General features: G+C 44.1%; 1 protein-coding gene across 1 annotated transcript in view; it reads left to right on the forward strand.

Annotated features, from left to right (window-relative positions):
* The window catches only part of RBKS (ribokinase), a 98069-nt gene that overhangs the window by 52318 nt on the left and 24498 nt on the right, over positions 1-21253 (forward strand). Inside the window, exons 6-7 of the mRNA XM_015410139.1 lie at positions 5445-5536; positions 15416-15604. Coding sequence (XP_015265625.1) covers positions 5445-5536; positions 15416-15604 — 281 coding nt within the window. The remainder of the gene's footprint in view (positions 1-5444; positions 5537-15415; positions 15605-21253) is intronic.

The raw sequence follows: 21253 nt of genomic DNA on the forward strand, positions 1-21253 counted from the left end.
TGGGGTAAAGGACTGTTATCACTTTAAAGAAAGCAGAGGGAGAAGGAGCTGTGAAGAGGTGAACTGCTCTCACCTCCACACAGCTCTTGACAGAGGTGACAGGGCAGCAGCAATCAAGGGAGGGGGTCACTAAGCAATGCTAAACTTCTCCCAGAATGAAAGGACTGTGAGGTTTTAGAAGAAGTAGGTGGAGAGTGGCCCATTGATTTGTGTTCCAACAACAAAGAGGAGGGATATGAGAAGTAGCATTTTTCCCCTGACCTGGCACTTGTTCAAAGGGTACAAATGAAGGAAGTTTTGCCCTGGTGTTCTCAGACAAACATGAGAGACTGATCCAAGCTGAGTGTTCTGTTAGGGCAGGAGACCCACCCCCTTATCACTTCAGCACCCTACAGAGCCACAGGGAAGTAAGCTGCTCTGTCTGGATGATTTGTCAGACATGGTATGGGGAACATGTTTATCAATACTTTTGATCTCTTTGAGGGGTTCTGGCAGATTGGACTGGGGACTGGGTAACAGGCAAAATCTGCCTTCACAAGCTACCTGGAACCGTTTGACTTCACAGTTTTGCCTTTCTTGCTGAAAAATGCCCAAATGACATTTCAACACCTAACAAACTGTCTGCCCTGGACAGTTTGCAGGAGCATATCTTGATGATGCAATTGTATTTTCCAGCTCCTGAGAGCGGCACTTTTGAGCATATGCAGATTGTTCTGCCATGTCGGCAGGATGCAGGACTCACACTGAAGGACATAAGTGCCAGACTGGGCAAAGACCTGTCCACAGGGATGACTGTCCAGCTTTAAACAAAGGTCGCCAACAGTGCAACTAACGCCATCTCTGTTGCAAACTCAGACCTGAAGCCATTCAGAATCAAGTGAGGCTGCCACCAAAGCACACTTGCTTGGAAATATGTTGTATTGAAATAAATACCTCTTGTGAATAAATCTATTCAGGGTGTAAGTTGACAGGAAGGAGAAACAGAAGAGGTGGACCACAGGAGGAAGAAAGAACTAATGCATTTTTTGTTCATGGATACAAATGTTACACAAAAAGTAGAATCCCATTGTTTGAACAAGCAAAGCATCAGCAACTTAGTGCAAGATATTGCATCACCAAAAGATAGAAACCACCTGAGGAGAAGGTGTTATCTGTCATGGTGAGACGCACATACAAGCAGATCTATGACCATCTCTGCCCTAGACGACAGGCAACACATGTTGAAATGTCCTGTATAATCAAATCCCTATAAACACTTTGCTAACACTGTGAGATCTTAAAACACCCTCCCAGCTGGAGTGTGTTAGTGGCACTTCCTTTCTTTTTTGTCTGAAGCACCCTCATGTTTAATGCAGTAGTTTATGTTAGGAAGCACACTAGACTATTTTTGTTTAACAGATGTACACCCAGATGCCAGAATCAGAAGAAACAGGAAAGTGGGGAAACGGAAGCTTGTGGTTGTAAGCCCTCTTGTTCCCATTCACTCATGTTGGTTTTATAGGTGACAAATTGGCAGTATTACACTTGCTGGTGTCTCATTGTCCTACTAGTAGTCATTACATGATCTCTATAGCAAATGTAGAAGTGTTGGCCTCTGTTTTGACTGGCCTAGTGCCAAGGCAGGTCATTAAATCCACCATCCTTGAAATGACTGTAGCACTTAGATTTGAATGCCATTTTTCTTGCTGACTTCACTAGCTTAAATATAAAGAAGAGTTGGAGTTTCACAGTTACAGACTGTGACTTCTTATTGGTGTCTAGAGAAACATTGCTGCACCCACTGTTCTGCACACAATCATGTAGGCCATGTTCAGCTTTCTGAGGATTTTTTCCTTGTCCTCTTATTCCCTTGAAAAACCACCCTGCAGCTGAGCCATGTCATAGTGGCAATGAAGACCATTACCTGTGGGAGGGAGGTACCAACCCCTGATCTATGCCAGGAGCCTTCCATGTAGAGGCTAGGTAGTTCACTGATGAACAAAAATTCTGCTCCAGTGCATCTTGATTGGTCTAAAAGGCACAACATCAAAGCATTGCGTTCCAAACAGTAGAATTAAGGTTTTATGTCCCATCCCTTCTGCTGAAACCAACCACTGTATTTCTCATTTCCAAAGATCCTTCCTCCAAATATTTTCAGACTTGCCATGGACCTACATAGCTCTCTTCCATCTCTTTTCCTTTCAATAGTTACACAGTAGCCAGCATTGCCAGAAGGTTTATAAGAACATAAGAGAAGCCATGTTGAATCAGGCTAGTGGCCCATCCACTCCAACACTCTGTGTCACACAGTGACCAAAAACAAGGTGCCATCAGGAGGTCCACCAGCAGGTTGTGTAGTCTCATTTTCATTTAGGGAGTCTCAAACAATTGACTGGAGGAAGTACACTGTGACAATATTTGAAACTTGATTAAGGTAAAGCATCTAAATTGCCATGTAGAGCCTTTTACCATCTGCTGCTGATTAGGCAGTTGGTTCCCTTCCTCGAACGCAATGACCTGGCAACAGTGATTCATGCTATGGTCACCTCGAGATTAGACTACTGCAACACTCTCTACATGGGGCTGCCCTTGTCTCAATTCCAGAAGCTGCAGCTAGTGCAAAATGCAGCAGCCAGGCTGTTGATGGGTCTCTCTATACGAGACCACATCCAGCTTATGCTGAAGACATTGCACTGGCTGCCAATAGCTTATTGGATTCGTTTCAAGGTGCTGGTTTTGACCTTTAAATCCCTATATGGTTGGGGGCCTGCCTACTTGAGGGACCGCCTTTCCCCATATGTGCCTCAGAGAGCACTGAAGTTAGGGACACAGAATCGCCTGACTCTCCCTGGCTCGAGGGACGCCAGCTTGGCCATTACTAGAACCAAGGCCTTTTCGGTGGCGGCTCCACACTAGTTTCGCAGGGCCTGTAAAATGGAGCTCTTCCACCAGGCTTTTGATTAGGAGCCGCCACTGACAAATGAGTCACTGGAACATACTACAGCCCGTATGATACATCTGCGAACACTGCCTGCCACTTATACTGAACAACAAACTTGAACCCTTCCCCCCTACACCATTGTCTCATCCACACATTGAGACTCCTGATCTGTCTCTGTCTCTCCAGCCCTGTGCGTGGAACAGGTAGCACATCCGAGAAGGCTACCTTGGAGGTCCTGGCCTTGAGTTTCTTGCCTAGCAGCCTAAAGTTTTCCTCCAGGACCTCACGACTGCATTTCCCCACATCGTTGGTGCCAACATGTACCATGACCACTGGCTCCTCCCCAGCACTATGTACCAACCTATCTAGAAGACACATAATATCTACCACCTTCGCACCAGGCAGGCAAGTCACCATACGGTCAGTACACGGGTTCACCACTCAGCTGTCTACCTGCCTAAGGATCTAATCACCAGCTACCAAGAGCCCCCCTCCCTCTCTGCCAAGGGATGGTTCCTTGGTGTGAAAGGATACCCGTTCACCAGCTGGAAGAAGAGGTCTCTTCTGAGGGCACATTCCCCTTATCCGCAACATGGTGCCCTGTTTCCCCTCGACTCTCATGCTCCCTACAGTGACGGGGCTGCCATATTCAGAGTGGGACATATCTAACAAGTCCCTGAGAGTCTTCTCCATGTGCCTAACTGACTTTCTGCTTTTCCAGGTCTGCCACTTTGGCCTCAAGGGAGCAAACTCATTCCCTGAGAACCAGGAGCTCCTTGCACCGGGCACACACCCACGACTTCTGTCCAGTGGGCAAATAGTCATTCATGTGACACTCCATGCAAAACACTGGAGAGCCCCCAACCCCCTGCTGGCATTCTGGCTTCATAATTGCTTTTAAAATAATTATTATATTTAATCCCCCTTTTAAAACCCTTTTTATTTATGTGGTTCTCCTTGTAGAAGTCTACTTACCTTATTGGGAACCCAAGGAGACTAGGGCCCTGGCTTTCTGGCTCTTTCTTGGCTTCTTACAGAGCCCCTAGGCTAAGAGCCACAGGCCAAGAGCCCTTCGGCTCATGCCAGAGGCTCGTGCCTTTGGCAAGGTGCTACCTTAAATAGAAGCTTCCCTCAGCAGAGGGTGTGGCCAGCAGCTATTCACATTCACCCAGGCACTCAATTACAGTCAAACAATGACCCTTTCACACCCTATCTCAAGCAGCCAGGACTCTGCAACAACTCACAATTCACCCACACACTCCCAAACATAGTACCCTCTCAACTAAACCACCTCAAGTGAAAGTAAATAAAAAACACTTACCCCTCTAGCAGCTTTATCTCCTGCTCCTTCTCAGAGCTCAGCTGGGTCAGCCAAAAATGGTTGCCTAAAAATGGTGCTAAGATAAGGACCAAAAGTGAAGTGAATATCATTTGTGAAAAACCATAAGCTACATCAAGCTCTACAGGCCTCATATAAAGAACACAGTATTACTGCTTGGTTCACAATATTATATAAGAGTTGTCATAAAGCATATCTTGGCAACAGCTCAAATGTCTCTCTTTCCCCCTGGTTCATTACCACTTTAAGGTCCTTCATCAAGTTTGTCACTTTTTTGCTTGCTATTTTCCTTACAGCTAAAGCTGTAACTCCATCTGTTAAGATCAGAAATAGTGCAATGCACTTCAGTGTCCTACACTGCTGTTCTGTTACCTCTAAACACTTTGGAGTCACTGTCTAGTGATGTGTTAATAGATATAAAGGAGTCGTTAATGGGTGTTAAACAGGGATAGTAATGCAGACAGGAAGCAAGAGAAGCCAAAACTGATTTTTTTTAAAAAAAAATGGAAAGAACTATATGCAATACAAAAATGAGGGGCTGAGTTTGTCATATTATAAAATTTCCTTTTAGATTAAAGTTGCTAGGGCTGTGAGGTGGCCAAAATCAAGATCTGACTATTAGGTTCCTAATCTAAATGACATTTTACTTTTTATGAAAGGATGATCCATTTGGTACAACACAAAATGTTAATGTCTAATTGAACTTTGGGCTTAGTTGTTTCAGAGAATTCTGTTAGCCAAGTGACTGTCCATGCTTCTCTGAATTTGTCAACAATCGCAGATTGCCTTGTGATTCTTAGTGGAATATCTTCAGGAAATGCTTAATAAATGCTAATTAAACTTTCTGTTTTTCTGAATTCAATAAAGCCTTAATGTTGCTAATTAATTCCCTTTTTTCCTTGACGACGGGCATGATTATCATCCCTGAACTGTAATATTCTTGTGAAATCATTAACCAAACACTTACAAAAAAGATCAGAGTTGCCCTCTGTTTTGTAACAACAGCAAACAGGGGTTTTGTGCCGGAGTTTTGTGCCTCTGCAAGTAATTTGTATATCTGGGGGGAAATGTGGAACTGCAAATGCTTTAGCCATAACAACACAGACCGTTTGCTGGGCTGTGTCCAATTATTCATATTTAACTGTGATCTGCCATTGATTTAGACAATATTTTCCATTCTTTCAGTGAAGACATTATTTAACCCTGCTCCAGCTCTTGCCGACCTAGATCCACAATTTTATATCTATTCCAACATCGTCTGCTGCAATGAAAGTGAGGTAAATACAGGTGCCATTGGGCTGACTTTAATTTTTGTGTCTGAAACTTTAAGATAATCTTTAAAATTTCACTGAGGTTTTATGCATTTCAAAATAAAAGAAATCTGTGATTCTGAAAATGCAGTTTTGTGCCACAGGCTTGCAGAGATCTGATTGTACTTGGAATGGACTGAACTAATGTGTTCCAGATAGATTCAATTCCCCATCTCATTGGCCATTGTGGATTACAAAAAATGGGGACAAAGAGACAGTTGGCACTGTTTTCATAGAATCATAGAGTTAATACAGGCCATCTAGTCCAACCCCCTGCTCAATGCAGGATCAGTTTAGAGCATCCCTGACAAGTGTTCGTCCAGACACTGCTTAAAGGCTGCCAGTGAGGGGGAGCTCCCCACCTCCCTAGTCAGCTGATTCCACTGCTGAACTACTCTTACTGTAAGATTTTTTCCCCCTAATATCCAGCCGGTACCTTCCCACCCTTAATTTAAACCCATTATTGCGAGTCCTATGCTCTGCTGCCAACAGGAACAGCTCCCTGTCCTCCTCTAAGTGACACTAGAAGCCCTCCCACTGTAGCCCCCCCCCCAAGCACCAAGAATACATAGCATCACTTGTCCCAGACCTATACCTTCCTATCTATACCTTGTGGCTAATAATCACTGATGGATCTCTGCTCCATATGTTTATCTAAATCCCTCTTGAAGCCGCCCATGCTTGTAGCTGCCACCACCTCCTGTGGCAGTGAATTCCACGTGTTAATCATTCTTTGGGTGAAGAAGTATTTCCTTTTATCTGTTCTAACACAACTGCTCAGCAATTTCATTGAGTGCTCACGAGTTCTTGTATTGTGAGAAAGAGAGAAAAGTACTTCTTTGTCTATCTGCTCTATCCCATGCATAATCTTGTAAACTTCAATCATATCACCCCTCAATCATCTTTTCTCCAAGCTAAAGAGCCCCAAGTGCTTTAACCTTTCTTCATAGGGAAAGTGTTCCAACCCTTTTATCATTCTAGTTGCCCTTTTCTGCACTTTTTCCAGTGCTATAATATTCTTTCTGAGGTGTGATGACCAGAATTGTACACAGTATTCCAAATGTGGTCACACCATCAATTTATACAGAGGCATTATGATACTGGCTGATTTGTTTTCAATTCCCTTTCTAATAATCCCGAGCATAGTGTTGGCCTTTTTTATTGCAGTCGCACACTGTCTCGATATTTTTGGTGAGTTATCTACTACGACTCCAACATCTCTCTCTTGGTCAGTCTACACCAGTTTGGACCTCATCGATGTGTATTTATAGTTAGGATTTTTGGCCCCCGTGTGCATCACTTTGCACTTGGCCACATTGAACACCATTTGCCATGTTGACGCCCACTCACCCATCAACAGATCCCTTTGGAGTGCCTCACGATCCTCCCTGGTTCTCACCACCCTGAACAATTTAGCGTCATCCACAAATTTAGCCACTTCACTGCTTACTCCCAACTCCAGATCATTAATGAACAAGTTAAAAAGCATTGGACCCAGTACTGAGCCCTGCAGTAACCCAGTGCTTACCTCCCACCACTGAGAAAATTGCCTATTTATACTCACTCTCCGTTTCCTATTAATTAGCCAGTTTTTGATCCACAAGAGGACTTGTCCTTTTATTCCATGACTATTGAGCTTACTTAGGAGCCTTTGATGAGGAACTATCAAAAGCTTTCTGGAAGTCAAGGTAAACAACAACTATTGGGTTCCCCTTGTCCACATGTTTGTTCACCCACCAATCGCCATCAGCGAAAAGAGCCACATTTGCAATTGTCATCAACAAAAAGAGCCTGTGTACCATCCTGCCAAAAATACACATACAATAGTATAACTTTTAATATTGAATCTGTAATTGTAACATTTTTAATTAGCAGATTACCTTTGGTCATGTAGGATCATCTGTCTACACTGTTGTTGAACCTTAGTCATAGAATCATAGAATTGGAAGGGACCTTCAGTCATCTCGTCTAGCCCCCTGCACAATGCAAGACTTTCACAAATATCTCCCCCACACACACACACACACACCCAGAGACCCCTGTTCCATGCCCAGAAGATGACAAAAACCTTCCAGGATCCCTGGCCAAACTGGCCCAGCTTAAAATTTTCCCTCGCTTAAAACTCTTGGCCTCTGACCTTTGGCCTGGTGGTCCTCTTCTTTTGGGCACTTGCTTCCCTTCCACCATTTGCATTTCAGGATCTCCAAGCGGCATGAAAAACTCAGAGTGAAGACTAGTTTATTAAACAAACAGTGTAAAATAGATAAAGTAAAAGAATAGTAGTGTTAATAGGACAGATTAACACAGGGTACATTAGAGACACAGGGCAAAATTTCCAGGGGAAGAAAAAACAGTAATTTTCTTACTGACTGGATTCCTACCACCTTATTAATACCTGATCCCCTTGAGATCAATCTCACCCCCCTCCCTCCCTGTGCCGGGTCACGGGTGTTACAGGCTCTGCCTCCTCAACAGCCTCATGCCTAGGTTCATGCATTCATTTGAACATCTGCATGGTTCATAAGGCTCTTTTGCAGAGTTCCCAATTGCACTGAGAGACCCCTAATATTACTCGTGTAGGTCCTGTACAGATGTTCAACCAAACATAACACAGCTGCTACAATCCTATATAAACCAACCCTAGCTGGTTTATATCAAACTCATTATGCATGAGGGAGTGTGTATCCACTCTCCTCTTGAAATAGGCAGCAATCCTAAGAATACTTTCCTGGGAGCAAGACCCATTAAGTAACATTCTGAGCAGACCTTCTTAAGATTACTCTGCTATAAATTTTTAGAGGACCTTTACTCAGGCAATTTGCCACTGTACTGCATAGACAGGTACAATCGTGATGTGCAGAAGCTCCGGTAGAAGGAGGTTGCCACATGGAGCTCCCACACTATGCATGATTATCCCGGCCATATCAGTCAAAGCAGAGGGATAACAGTGCAGGCACAGCCTTTAAATGTTCATGGATTCTTAATTCAAAATTAAAATGGACTGTGGGCAAGGCATAAAAATTTGCTTATCTGTTGTAATTTCACGGAGAAAGAGATGTGGCTAAAAGGAAAAAAAATAGTTGCAATCATCTTCTATAAGCTATTTATAAAAGTAAAAGAAAATTCAGAGTGCATAAAAATTAGCATCTCTGTGTGACTTTTTTGCGCTGACTGGCTGTCTACTTTAAAGGGAAGTGGAAATTTATGCTTCATTGTCGGCACAAGCTGTGAAGTTTCTGCCAGGTGCCTTAATAATTCATATGGCTACACGTAATTGTGAGTCTATGATTGGTTGATAACAGTTATGGGATTAGGCAGGAAGTTTCTGTTATTTATCTTCTCAGCCGCAGAGGCATAAGGCCATTCAGCAACATTCCAAAGACTTGGAAGAATCAAATGTCGCTGCAAGCTCTGCCATGTGGGCTCTGTCCCCTGAACATTTATTGGTTAGAAACACATGCTTTATAGCACACATCCACTAAACACTGGGTACTTTAGCAATCACGCACAGCAAGTATTCTAAAACATCTTGTTACTGACAGATCTTTTTTTTGTGCTAGAAGGAAGTACAAATAGGGTTTAGGTATCAGTAGACCATCTATCAATAAGGACATTTCTCAAGCTGTGGGTTCTTTCTTCTTTTTAAACCCTGTTTGCTTCAGTAATCACTTTTATTTGTGCAGCCCTTAATTTGTGTGTGCTTTGTGCATAAAATACTGCATGCACACATCTTGCAAGGTTATCAGTTCCTGCTTTTTTGCTTAGCTTGTAGTTTGGGCTATTCTCCCCCCCCCTTTTCCCAGAAAAATCAAGCTTGTTGGAACTAGCTGGTTAATTCACTGTGCACCAGATGTAGCATAGCCTAATCCCTGAGGTTTGCCCAGGAATGTGCTGGTTCTCTGTTCTCCCAAATGAAAGAAATGCAGAATAAGTATATCAAATTTTAGGCTTATGGAAGCCAAACGTTAAGGTTGTGTGTTTTCTAAAGCTAAATTGATTCTAACTAGAAAGGGGGCCCTGACCTGGATAGCCCAGAAAAGCCCTATCTTGTCAGATCTCAGCAGGGGTCGTTTCGTAGAAAAAGAGCTAGGGGAACTCATTAGCATAACTCATTAGCATATGCCACACACCCTGACATCACCGGAAGTGTGTCATAAGGCCACACCCCCTGACATCACTGGAAGTGTGTCATAAGGCCACACACCCCGCCCCCAACGGTCCCGGCCGGCGGGAGTGCAAGGAAGCCCCGCAAAGGCCCTCCCTGGCCCCAGGCAGGCAGGGGTGGGGAGAGGCAGGGAGGAAGCAACTTACCCTCCCTCTTCTCCTGCCGTCTTCTGGCTGAATGAGGGCCGGAAGCAGGGGGCGGCCGGAAGCAGGGGGCGGGGCTTTGTCATGTGCCCCGCCCCCGTACCTCACCCGGGGGAACTGCGATCCCCCGCGACCCCCCCGAAATGACCTCTGGATCTCAGAAGCTAAGCAGGGCCGACACTGGAAAGTCCTTGGATGGGAGACCTCCTTGGAATACCAGGGCCATGAGGCAGAGGCAGGAAATTCAGCCACTTCTCTGAATGTCCTCCATGCCCCAGTAGGAGTCATCAGAGGTCACCATGACTCCCAGGCACAAGAATACACACACGCAAATGCAAAAAAAAATAATACAAAAAAACCCCTCCAAAACAAATGAGAAAGGGGGGAGGGTATTATTAGAAATCAGTTCTAGAAGAAAGGTGGGTTAAAATTCTTAAATCAGTGACTCTTAATGAGGACAATTTACAAATTGGGGGTAGGGTGGGATTTTAGGCAGGCTCTTCTTCCCTCTAACAATGGCTTTTGACAGCCAGTAGAGAAGAGCTGTTTTAGACTGCTCACTGTGCCGAGTGTAAAATACTAGATTTCTCCCACAGGTCTTAAAAGTGGCACACAGGAATCAAACCTTATCCTAAGAAGGTTGCTGATTGCCAGCAGGTACAAAGGTTTTATTGAAAGGATGCTCCCTCTAAGCTGTGGAGTCTTGTGAGCAGAAATGCTACTTTGTGAGCTACTGGCATTAAAGTTGTGAGGGAACAATTTGGCTACTGTATAAATTAGTTTCCTCTGGAGCCCTCCTTCCTGAGCTAAGACAAAAATGTGTGAGCCGGAGGCTAAAAAACTGTGAGCTAGCTCACACTAACTCAGCTTAGAGGGAACACTGCCTGAGATCTGTGTGTATCATTGGCATGTTCTGTAAATATACCCATATAAAATTGCATTGTAGGGGGTGATATTTTTATGTCAATTTTTATATTTGGCTGGGGGGTATTAAGTGATAATGTTACATACTGATAGTGGACTAAACACTAAGAATCACTTCTTTATATAAATAAGTATTATATTTTAGTATTTAGTGATGCAATGTCTTTCTGGTATTTCCAGAACAGAATAGCACAGCTAACACTCAGGAAGGTATCTAAGACCATAAATATTCAAAAGTTTTACAAACAAAAGAGAGAGGCTTTTGCCCTAAAGGACCTTACAATCTCCATTTTTCAGCAAATACAACAAGAAATGAAGGGGAAGGGAGGCTGCATGTTAAACCAACATCCGCGTGAACCTAGCGTGTTGCCAAACTTGCACACGCACCTTGCTCCTCCTTTCTTGTACAGAGAATAATGAAGGAATCCTACTAAGAGCCTAACTCATGTACAATGTATAAAATAAAGTTAAGGGTTTGTTTTTCCTCCTCCACTAACCAGGATTTTAAATTAGAGTTTAATACAGGTTTATAATCATAGTATGTGGGGGGTAGTCTGTTTAATTTGCATGCTTGCATTTGTACATCACGGGTAACTGGACTTCGATTCTAAGCAGGATTCTCTTCGCAGGAAGTGGGGACAAATAGAGAAAGGAACAAGGCATGTGTAAAAACCCATCAATAGAGTACAGTTGAGGATAGCAAGGGTGGACGTAAGGACATTCTGTTTTTTGTATTTTGATCTTCTTACAACTGAGAATGAGGAGTAAGAACTAGGGATGGGCAGTGGCCTAAAAAAGGCGGTCCACTTGGGGTCCGTGGTGGTCCACGAACTGAACCCTGAACTGAATGGCCTCACAGCCATGGCTCACTGCAGCCAGGAGAAAGGGGGGGAATCACCCGGGAAGGGGCCTCATTTAACCTTCTGGTTTTACTCTGTGCTGCTTTGAAGCAGGGGAACAAAACCAGAAGGTTAAATATGGGGGTGAAGTGCCTCCCAGGGGCTGGCCGAGCTGTCTTGGGCTCCCTTGCACAGCCTGTTTAAAGGGGCTGAATGAGGTAGCCCAAGATAGCTGAGCTGGCGAAGAGAGACCAAAGCCCTGAACAACTGAACTACCCAGTCTGGTGAATGTTTGGGGAGTGCGTCTTCCCCAAATCAGTTCCCAAGCCCCGAACCGGCCCAAGTTTGGCCCATATTTTGGGTTGCGAGCTGGTTCGTGCCCATCCCTTCTAAGAACTTAAGCCAGAAGTTCACAGAAATGTGTTTTGAGAAGGGATCTTAAGTTTACATGTGGATTTCCTGGCATAAGGAGCAGCAAGAGACAATGGACGAAGAAGTTCAAGAAGGGAAGAGGGCAGCTGGGGACGGCAGAGTTGCAAAAGTGAAGACTGTGGGGAGCAATATAAAATTAGGACAGAGATACACGTTGGAGACAGGCTGCGGAGAGCTTTGAAGGTCAAATGATGGGTATTGCTTTAGATGTGGGCAGGACTGAAAAGCCAGTGTAGGAATTTGATGTCCTGGTCTGAATGCTGAGAGATGAGAGAACTGAGGTATGACTAAAGAGGGCAAGGGGTGACATCTTATCAATGTTACTCTGTTTAGGACTGCACTGTTAGATTGCAGCTTAGGGTTATGCTTATAGAGAGTTGCACTAAAGGCATGAAGGAGTGAGACCTTTGTAGCCATTGCCTGAGCTGAAGGCCTAGTTTATATATTGCCTAGAACAGCATGTTTGCTGATGTTTCTGAGAATACTCCTGTGTTTCTCCTGGAACACTGACAGGATTTAATAATTAGATCCCACACTGACAATATTTGTGTATCACTAGTGTGGCACTTATAGTGCCACCCTGGCCAGAATTACACCCTTTTGAGACTATTGATTCCAATGGAATCAGAAGGATGTAACCCTACTTAGGATGGCACTGTCAATTATACAATCCTCCCTACCCCCCCCCCCCCCCAAAAAAATGCAAGCATTGCCTAGAGAACAAGCATTGGAAAATTGCAACAATGCTATTCTCAGGTAACTTCGCCTAAGGGGTACGTGAAGAATCCCAGCAATGGGTGGGGAATTGGCAGCTGTGAAGGAACTGGGGTGCAGTGGAGGGCATAATGCCAGTTTTGCATATCCACTGAAACTGCACAGTCGTATCTAGCCAAGTTTTCTAAAGGTTCGGCAATTCAAATATTTGCTCACAGGAGCTGGTGCCGCCAACCAGAAGCTGAACTGTGTGCTGTACCAAGTTTGCATAATGTTAAGCTATGAAACTAATCTCTGGCCCTTTCTTTTTAAGTACTCGGTTTTGCAACAACAGTATTGTATTAGCCATGATGTTGTATACAAACGTGGAGATTAACAGTGTAAATAATTACAGTTTGGGGGATATATTTCCTGCCAGCTTCTTAGGATTTGCCTTGTCTCCCTTGAATGTTTTATGCCGTTAACAAAATACGGATGGGTGGTTTGGGAAGAGGGTCCCTTTTGCTTGATGCTGTGCAGAATTCTTTTTTTAAAAAAAAACTAATAAAAATCTTGGCCTCCTGTTGAATTTTACTTTTGTTTTTGTAACAGCCATTAGCTATTTCCTCCAATTGTAGCCCTGAGTTTTAAAAATCATTTTATTGGTGAGCAAAACTTTCCAATGCAGCCCAGCACTTTTATATTTAATGTCACAATTGATGCTTGGTAGTACATTTTGACTTCTGGCACGTCCATCTGTCTGGTTCTGTTACTTCTGTGGGGGGGAAGTGGCTCCCAGCTTGTTTCCTGATGCCCTGGTTCCCCCTCCCCATTCCCTCTGTGACTCAGCTGTTCAGACAGCTGGAGACACTTTTTTTTTGCAAAAGGCAGATGCTGCAGATACTCCAGACAGCACCAGTATTTCATAAACATGCAGCCACTGTTGTGTTATGGCAAAGGAGGAGGTCTGGATGCATAGCAATTAAGGTCTTTGAATATGTTATGCTTTTCAAAAATTCGGTCATTCCTAAAATCATCTGGAATGGGCTGCGTTTTTTCTTTTACTTACTTTTCTGTCCCACGTTTTCCTTGAGTGAGCATGCAGAAAACCAGTGCGGTTTGTTGAACTAGGCTTGGGGAGACCCAGTTTGAAATCCCTGCTTGTGGTGAAATTCGTGGGGTGACCCTGGGCTGGCCATTCTCAGTTAGCCTAACCTACCTTACACGGCTGTTTGGGAGGATAAAATGGAAGAGGGAAGAACTGTGTATTCTCCTCTGAGTTCCTTGGAGGAAGGCTGGGAAGAAAATGTACTAAATAGAATCTCAACTGGTCCCTGTGAGTTAGACTAGAAAATAAGGACAGTGACCTGCTCAAAGACAGATTTTTCGTAGCAGAGCTGGTCATTGGAATTTGGACTTCCCACATCCAAACCTAGTGCTCCAGCCACTCCATCTCACTTCCTCTAGCATTTGTCAACCAGTCTTGAATGAAAAGTCTGCATCCTCATCAGCTGCTCAGTGACAGAATGATTGTCACTTGAGGTTGGTGAAGACAGGTCTGAGCATCTTCTGCAACCAGTACAAAACCTTAGCTTGCCCCTAGTTACTCAATTAAAGGAGAGAAGACAAGTGTTTTAGTGCATCAAATTTATTTTTGTACGTTCGGTATACAAGAAAAAACGTTGTTGTCCTCTTGTTTGTTGCAAAGTGTTTCATTCCCTTGGGGGGAGTCTTATGGCCTGCCAAGTCAATCTTCTGCCAGAGCGGGGGGCTTCTGGCCGGTGTCTGGTGTGTGTGTGCACGCGCGCCGCATGCACGTCACCTGGAAGTGACGTGACGACGGCAGGCACGCTGGGGGCGGGGCCATAGCCATACGAGGGGAAACCATAGAGTTTTCCCTCGGATTGCCGTGGCCCCACTCCCACTTCCGGGTGATGCGCACGTCGGGGTGGAGTTCCCCCGGGGGCCCGATCCTCCAGTGGCGGGGAACGGGCCTCTGGGGCGGGGGTTTCCCCACCCTCCGGGGGGACTTGGGAAGCCTAGGCCATTCTGCATTGCAACTTCCTTGGGAATGGGTGAATGTACTTTACTTCTTGGGGAAAGGAAGCTCACGATGCAAGATCTTTTACATACAAGAAATGTAATATTTATATGTACATCTAAAAACGTACAATTTGAATGTGGCAGAAATATGTTTCAGACACTAATTGGTAAGTAATGATTGGCTTCATCTTCCTGCCAAGTGAGTATGTGGCGGCAAGCCAGGGTTTGCCCGAGTAATGTATGAAACATCCATGGATGTGTATTGTTTGTATAGGTATTTAAAATGGTCATGTGTTAATTATTCTTAACATCAGAGCTCTAAGCATGGAAAGTCAGTACAATGCCTCATCTGTCAAAATAATAATAATACATTTTTACAAATAAAAAGAAAGGGGTTGTCTAGTCTTCCTTTTGTCTGTGCACACCCAAAGTAATATCTCACAGTGAAAACCCAAAGCCGAAATGCACCCCGTTGCTTGCTGGAAAAGGTTATGTATTTCCTTTCAAACAAGGGCAACAAAGGCTCATTAACAACTTATTTGTTTGCTTTTAAACTATAAAATATGCCAATGTGTATTGTTTTAATGGCTTTGATATTTTGTTCTAGGCTGAAATTCTAACAGGCATCACTGTCAGTAATGCCCAAGATGCTGGTCGCGTGGGCCTTGTGCTGTTAGAGAGAGGCTGTGAGACTGCAGTCGTAACCTTGGGCCCAGAGGGATGCGTAATGGTCTCTGCAAAGGAACCCATTCCAAAACACATTCCTGTTAAGAAGGTCACCGCTGTGGACACCACGGTATGTGTTTGTGATTTTAACAGTGTTGCTTTGGAGAAAAGTATTAAGCACCATAAAGCTCAAGAAATCATGTACACATTTTGAACAAACCTTTATTTATCCCCCATACTGTTGTTTTTCAGGCTGTTTATGCAGTGAATGTCAGTTCACCCAAGGTTTATAGGTTGTGTTCTGTAGATAGACCAGAGCAGGATGTACTTGATGATATCACTGTATTCTTCCTTTGCCTTCCTATCTCCTTGATGTTGCAGCAAACAGTACTAGCAGCAGCTCTGTTGTTACTTGCACAGGATGGCAATGTAATCCCTCAGCGATCACCTCAAACACCCCTGAACTTTTGCGTGGTGGGAGAAAGGAGACGCCCTGCAATCCTCTCCTCCGACTCCCCAAAACTGAATGACTGGTTCTGTCCACACATGCCTGAACTGTTTGTGCTGGCAGAAGCCCTTGCTTTGCAGAGCTTAAGTACTATCAGGTGCTCAAATTCCACAGGACCTAGTGAAAAGGCAGGAGGGGCGTGCCATGCCAAATTAATTTTGTTGTGATTTGTAAGGTCAATGACCTGCGTTGATCATAAAATGTAGCACTGGGGGTCCCCCCCAGTTTGTTATGAGCAAGCACCGACTGAACTGCCCTTTAATGGAATGTTAGGATTATTCGTTTAGTGTCAACAGCTATCACAAAAGCCAATAGTTAAGGTTCTGATAGCAATTTTGTCTCACTTGCATTCCCAAGAGCTGGGACATTTTGTGCTAGCAGTTCTTTCTGATGCAAATCCAGAGTAGTTCTGGGGATGTTGTTGAGGGCACTGTCTGTACTAACTATACATTTTAACCTCCTGATGTCATCAAATGTAAAATTTTCTCCTGCAGCAGCCCTGTCAAGGAAAAACATAGTGCCGTGTGTCTCTGAATAAGGATAGTTGATTCTGTCCAAGGGACAGCAGAGCCCAGCAGCAGCAGATGGATCTGGGCTTCAATTGTTTGCCTGAGCTTATGGCTGTGGCAATCAGGAATCTTTTTGCACCTCCAGAAGGTGCTGTTTTGCTATACATCTTTACAGTAGTAGGCTGGAACCAAAAGAGATAGACAAGGGCAGTCTGTAAAGACACCTGAATGTTTCAGGGTTTTTTAGCTCGCAGAAGCTGTGGGTCTCCAGATCTCCAACAGAAGACCATGAATCTCTGAACATGTAGGCTGGGGTGGCACATTGTCTACCTATGTCCCTGATTTTTTAGAGTTTTTTTCCTCACAGAAACTGCTGCTCCCAAGCTTGAAATACCAAACACCCTGTACAAGTGTGGAGTGGCATGACACCCAAAGGACCTTGATAACTCCTTGGGAGGAGGGGGGGGGGTCAGTTGTTATCATGTATGTGGCATTTTACCAGCCTTCCTCTTAAACTGCTCTTTCCTTGGTACCCATAGTGCATTTTGAGCAGCTGGGGAGTGGAGGTTGTGTCTCAAGAAGCCATTGATTTGTGTGCACATTTTTGCATTCCAAATTTCACCTGGATTTGAGTTTCTGTAGCAAAAACCTGTGTCCGATAAAGGGAGCTTTGACTTTCAAAATCGTATATCCTGAAAATCTGGTTGGCCCCTAAGGTGCTACTGGATTCAAATGTAACTGTCTTGCTCAAAGAGAGGAGCTTTTGGCTTGGTTCTGTTTACTTTAGCAATTCAGGAATCCTAAGCAGGTCTACTCGTAGGCTTGCCAAGTCCCCCCGGGGGGGTGGGGAAAACCCCGTCCCAGTGGCCCGTTCCCCGCTGCCAGCGGATCGGGCCCCGGGGGGAACTCCACCCCGATGTGGACGTCACTTAGAAGTGACGCGACCACGCCGGGCACGCTGGGGGCGGGGCCATGGTAATCCGAGGGAAAACTCTATGGTTTTCCCTCGGATGGTCGTGGCCCTGCCCCCAGCGTGCCTGGCGTGCACGCATCACTTCCAGGTGATGTGGATGCAGCGTGCGCGCTCCAGCCACAAGCCAGGAGTCCCCCGCTGCAGCTCAATTCTCACTTGGCAACCCTATCTACTCGTAATCCCAGTCAGGTCTGCTCAATGGGGCCTACTTCCAGGAAAGGGTTCTTAGGATTGCACTATATGACCCTCTTTTTTGTTCAGTCACTGAGATTGTGTCTAGCCTAAGAGAACTGAATTTACTTCTCTGTGTTGGAATTTCTCATATTACTGCTTTATTGTGCAACAAATACCACAGTTAAAATAGACACACTCCAGATGCCTTGTTCCTAGTTTGGGGGGGAAATCCCTTTTTTGCAATAATTTGTAGCTAGAACAATTCATTTTTTTCCTAGTGCTAACATATTCACTGCTATTTAAGGTACCATGTACAAGAGAACTCATGGGCCAGGCCTGTAATGTCACTGATAAAAACTGGTGCCCACTCTGCATATCCATGCCATTTTGAGATCTCTTAAAGCCTTTGTGTTTATTTATTGACTACTTTAGAGAGTGATCCCTTCCCACTGTATGCTTGTGGGAAGTCTGCTCACCTGGCCTTTTTAAAAAGTACAGCCAAGAGAGAAGCCCTGGCAAGCATCAGCAGGGCTACTCCTGTCCTTCCGCACAACAGCTCTGCTAGTTTACGAACCTTCATTTTCATTTTCTTCCAGTGGTTCAATCCACTACTGGAACATATATCTACTTCATTTAATTTTAAAAGTAAGATGATTGGACATGCCATCACCACTACAATACAAAAATTCTCTGTAGCAAGACTTCTCACATACACAGACCTTTGTCTCTTTTCATAGTATGTACAAAGCACAAAATTATCAATAGATTTTCTGCTGTTTGAAATGTATTTATTTGTCGTATTACTGTGCTTGCATATGTGCTGGTACTGATCAGTTCTGATTTTCTAACTAGAGTTTTACACAGACTCAGAAACGCCACCAGTGATATTCTGTCCCCTGAAAGCCTTTCTTCCTAGTCTTGAATGTGTGGGGACTGATTGGTTCTGCTTACTCAGTAGTCCAGGGCATGCCCTCTGCGTATGCTTAGAGCCACTTTCTTGTACCGTACACGTTTCAGGCTGTGTGCATGGAAAAACAAGCCCCTAGGTTCAGCCCTGATTTAGCTGTACCCAGCTGTTGGGGTTGACAGCAAAGTGCAGAGGTTTGGTTTTATGAATGAAAGTGCATGCTGGTTTGCTGAGTATAACTGCACTTTATGACTTCAGTGGTTTAACAGTCTGCCTTCCTTTTGGGCAGGAGTATGATATTTCCTTTACACTCTTCAATCCATGTGGATTTTCTTTTTGTGGTTAAGCAAAGAGTTTTCATAGGCAAATTTTTTAACTAATTAGATGCCTATGAAATACTTTGATGAAACCATTTGCACATTAGTCATTTCTTAGATGTACACTCTGCCTAGATGTTTCAAGCTGGCAGCCATCTTCCCTCAATTCCCCCTCCTGTTGATGTGTGCTAGTATGTGTGGACATGCTGTAAGATGTGCTTAACACTCTTTGAAAAGTGGTAAAAATGTGTTTCTCTTCTGTCATATCATGCAACGAAACATGTGGACAGAAATCTAAAGAAGATAGACATTGTAAGCATTAACTGTAGGTGGAGCTATAAAGTTTCCTCCTCGCCTTTGTCCCACTACTGACTTTTGTATGGTTGCAGTGTTCTATACTGCCAAGCATGCAAATGCACATTTATTGTGACAGATTAACAGGTTTTTAGAAATCCTCTATGAAGGCAGGAGTTAGGCAATATCACATCTGCAGTGTAACACCCTACTCATCTCATCTTCCACCTTCCATCCAGAATAAAAGCCCTGTGGGCAAGTTGCATGGCAGCCCCACAATATGTGTCTAAACACCCCCTTTCTGAGAGTGGAAGGGTACTTTGGCACACACAAAAAGGGGATGTGGTTTCCGTCTTCCCACTGTCTATCCATGCTGTTCCCAAGGGTCTTCCAGTCCTCAAGAGCATTTTGGAAGGGTGGATACCTCAGGGGATTGAAGTAGGAAAGGGAAGCAAGAAAATTCATTCTGTGAGTAGACCTCTTTTTAATCCAATTACTATGCGATGCAGAGCAGGCACAAACTGGGAAGATGCTTATTATTTCATTAGAAATCTTTATGAGAAGAGCTAAAGGTGAACAGGACTTTAGGGGCCAAGGTTCTCCACAGATGCACTGTTCTCATTTATGGATATTTTGCAAGGCAGGATTCTGAAAAACCCATAAATCAGTGTTGTTTTCATGAGAACAACATGCAGTAGCAAGTGACTATCAGAAAGAAAATAACCTTTCTTTTGGTAGTGTCAGCATCCATGCTTTATAGCTGAAGAGGTCACTGTAGACACAATGAGATTATGCACTCCATTCCTTGTTTTAGTGCTCAAAGAAGAAGAGGGACAGACCCAAGTGCTTGCTAACTGAGGAGCTAAGGGCCAGTCTCCGCATGATCCTGGACTCGCAGGGTTGCCAGCTGTGGGCTGGGAAATTCCTGGAGATTAAGGGGTGGAGCCTGGGAAGGGCAAAGTTTAGGGAGGGATGTGATGCCATAGAGTCCATCCTCAGAAGTTGCCATTTTCTCCAGTGGGGGACCGATCTCTGTAGCCTGGAGATCAGTTGTAATTCCAGGAGAACTATGGTTCCCACCTGGAGGTTGGCGATCCTGCACTGGAGTTCCATGCTGGGGGAGGACAATATGGACCATGGCACTGGGGAAAGAGAGATTGATCATTTTCTCTTACATTGTTTCCCTAATAGAAAATGCACCGCACACTCACACAATATGAGTTCCTATTTTTTTCCTACTTGGGCTTAAAGCCGCCAGGCCTGGTCATTTTATCAGAGAAACAAATGAAGGGGAGAGAGTTCCCCAGTTCTGCAGCCCCAATCTGGATCCTGCCTCCAAGTCTGTTTTTAAGGGACAAATTACACATCAGGAGTTCTAATTGCAGAGCTCCAGCTTCATGTATAATTTGGCAACGATTTTAGTGATCGTAGCTTACAGTGAGATTGATTCACTGACTAAGTACCTCCTTTAGAACTTGGTGTGTCTGTTTAAAACATTTTCAGCTGAAATGTTCATGCCCATTTCTACTTTTTCCTTGCTTAAAATAACTATTAATACACAGTGGTAGAGTTAAATAGCATTAGGAAATAATGGCCTTCTAAAGATAAAACCAGCAGTTTTTAACATAACATAAGAACATAAGAGACGCCAATGTTGGATCAGGCCAAAGGCCCATCCAGTCCAACACTCTGTCACACAGTGGCCACCTGCTTTGTTAAGCCAGAGTGTTACAACAAGTAGAAAATGCCACCAGTCTAATTGCTTTTTTGTGTAGATCCAGGGTTACATGCAATAGGCATGTTGCCCCATCCAGTCCAACACTTTGTCACACAGTGGCCACCTGCTTTGTTAAGCCAGAGTGTTGCAACAAGTAGAAAATGCCACCAGTCTAATTGCTTTTTTGTGTAGATCCAGGGTTACATGCAATAGGCATGTGTTTTTTTAAATCCCTGTAGGGATATTTTTTATTTTGCATATACTACAAACTACAAAGACATATAGGGGAGGGACTACAACTAGGGATAAAGAAAAGCAAACCACACTAGACTAAAACCCCAAGAGAAGGAGATCTTTTCACTGTTAGTAAATATGTTAGT

The sequence above is a fragment of the Gekko japonicus genome, unplaced genomic scaffold, assembly GCF_001447785.1.
Source record: "Gekko japonicus isolate JY-2015 unplaced genomic scaffold, Gekko_japonicus_V1.1 scaffold566, whole genome shotgun sequence".
Classification (NCBI taxonomy): Eukaryota; Metazoa; Chordata; class Lepidosauria; order Squamata; family Gekkonidae; genus Gekko; species Gekko japonicus.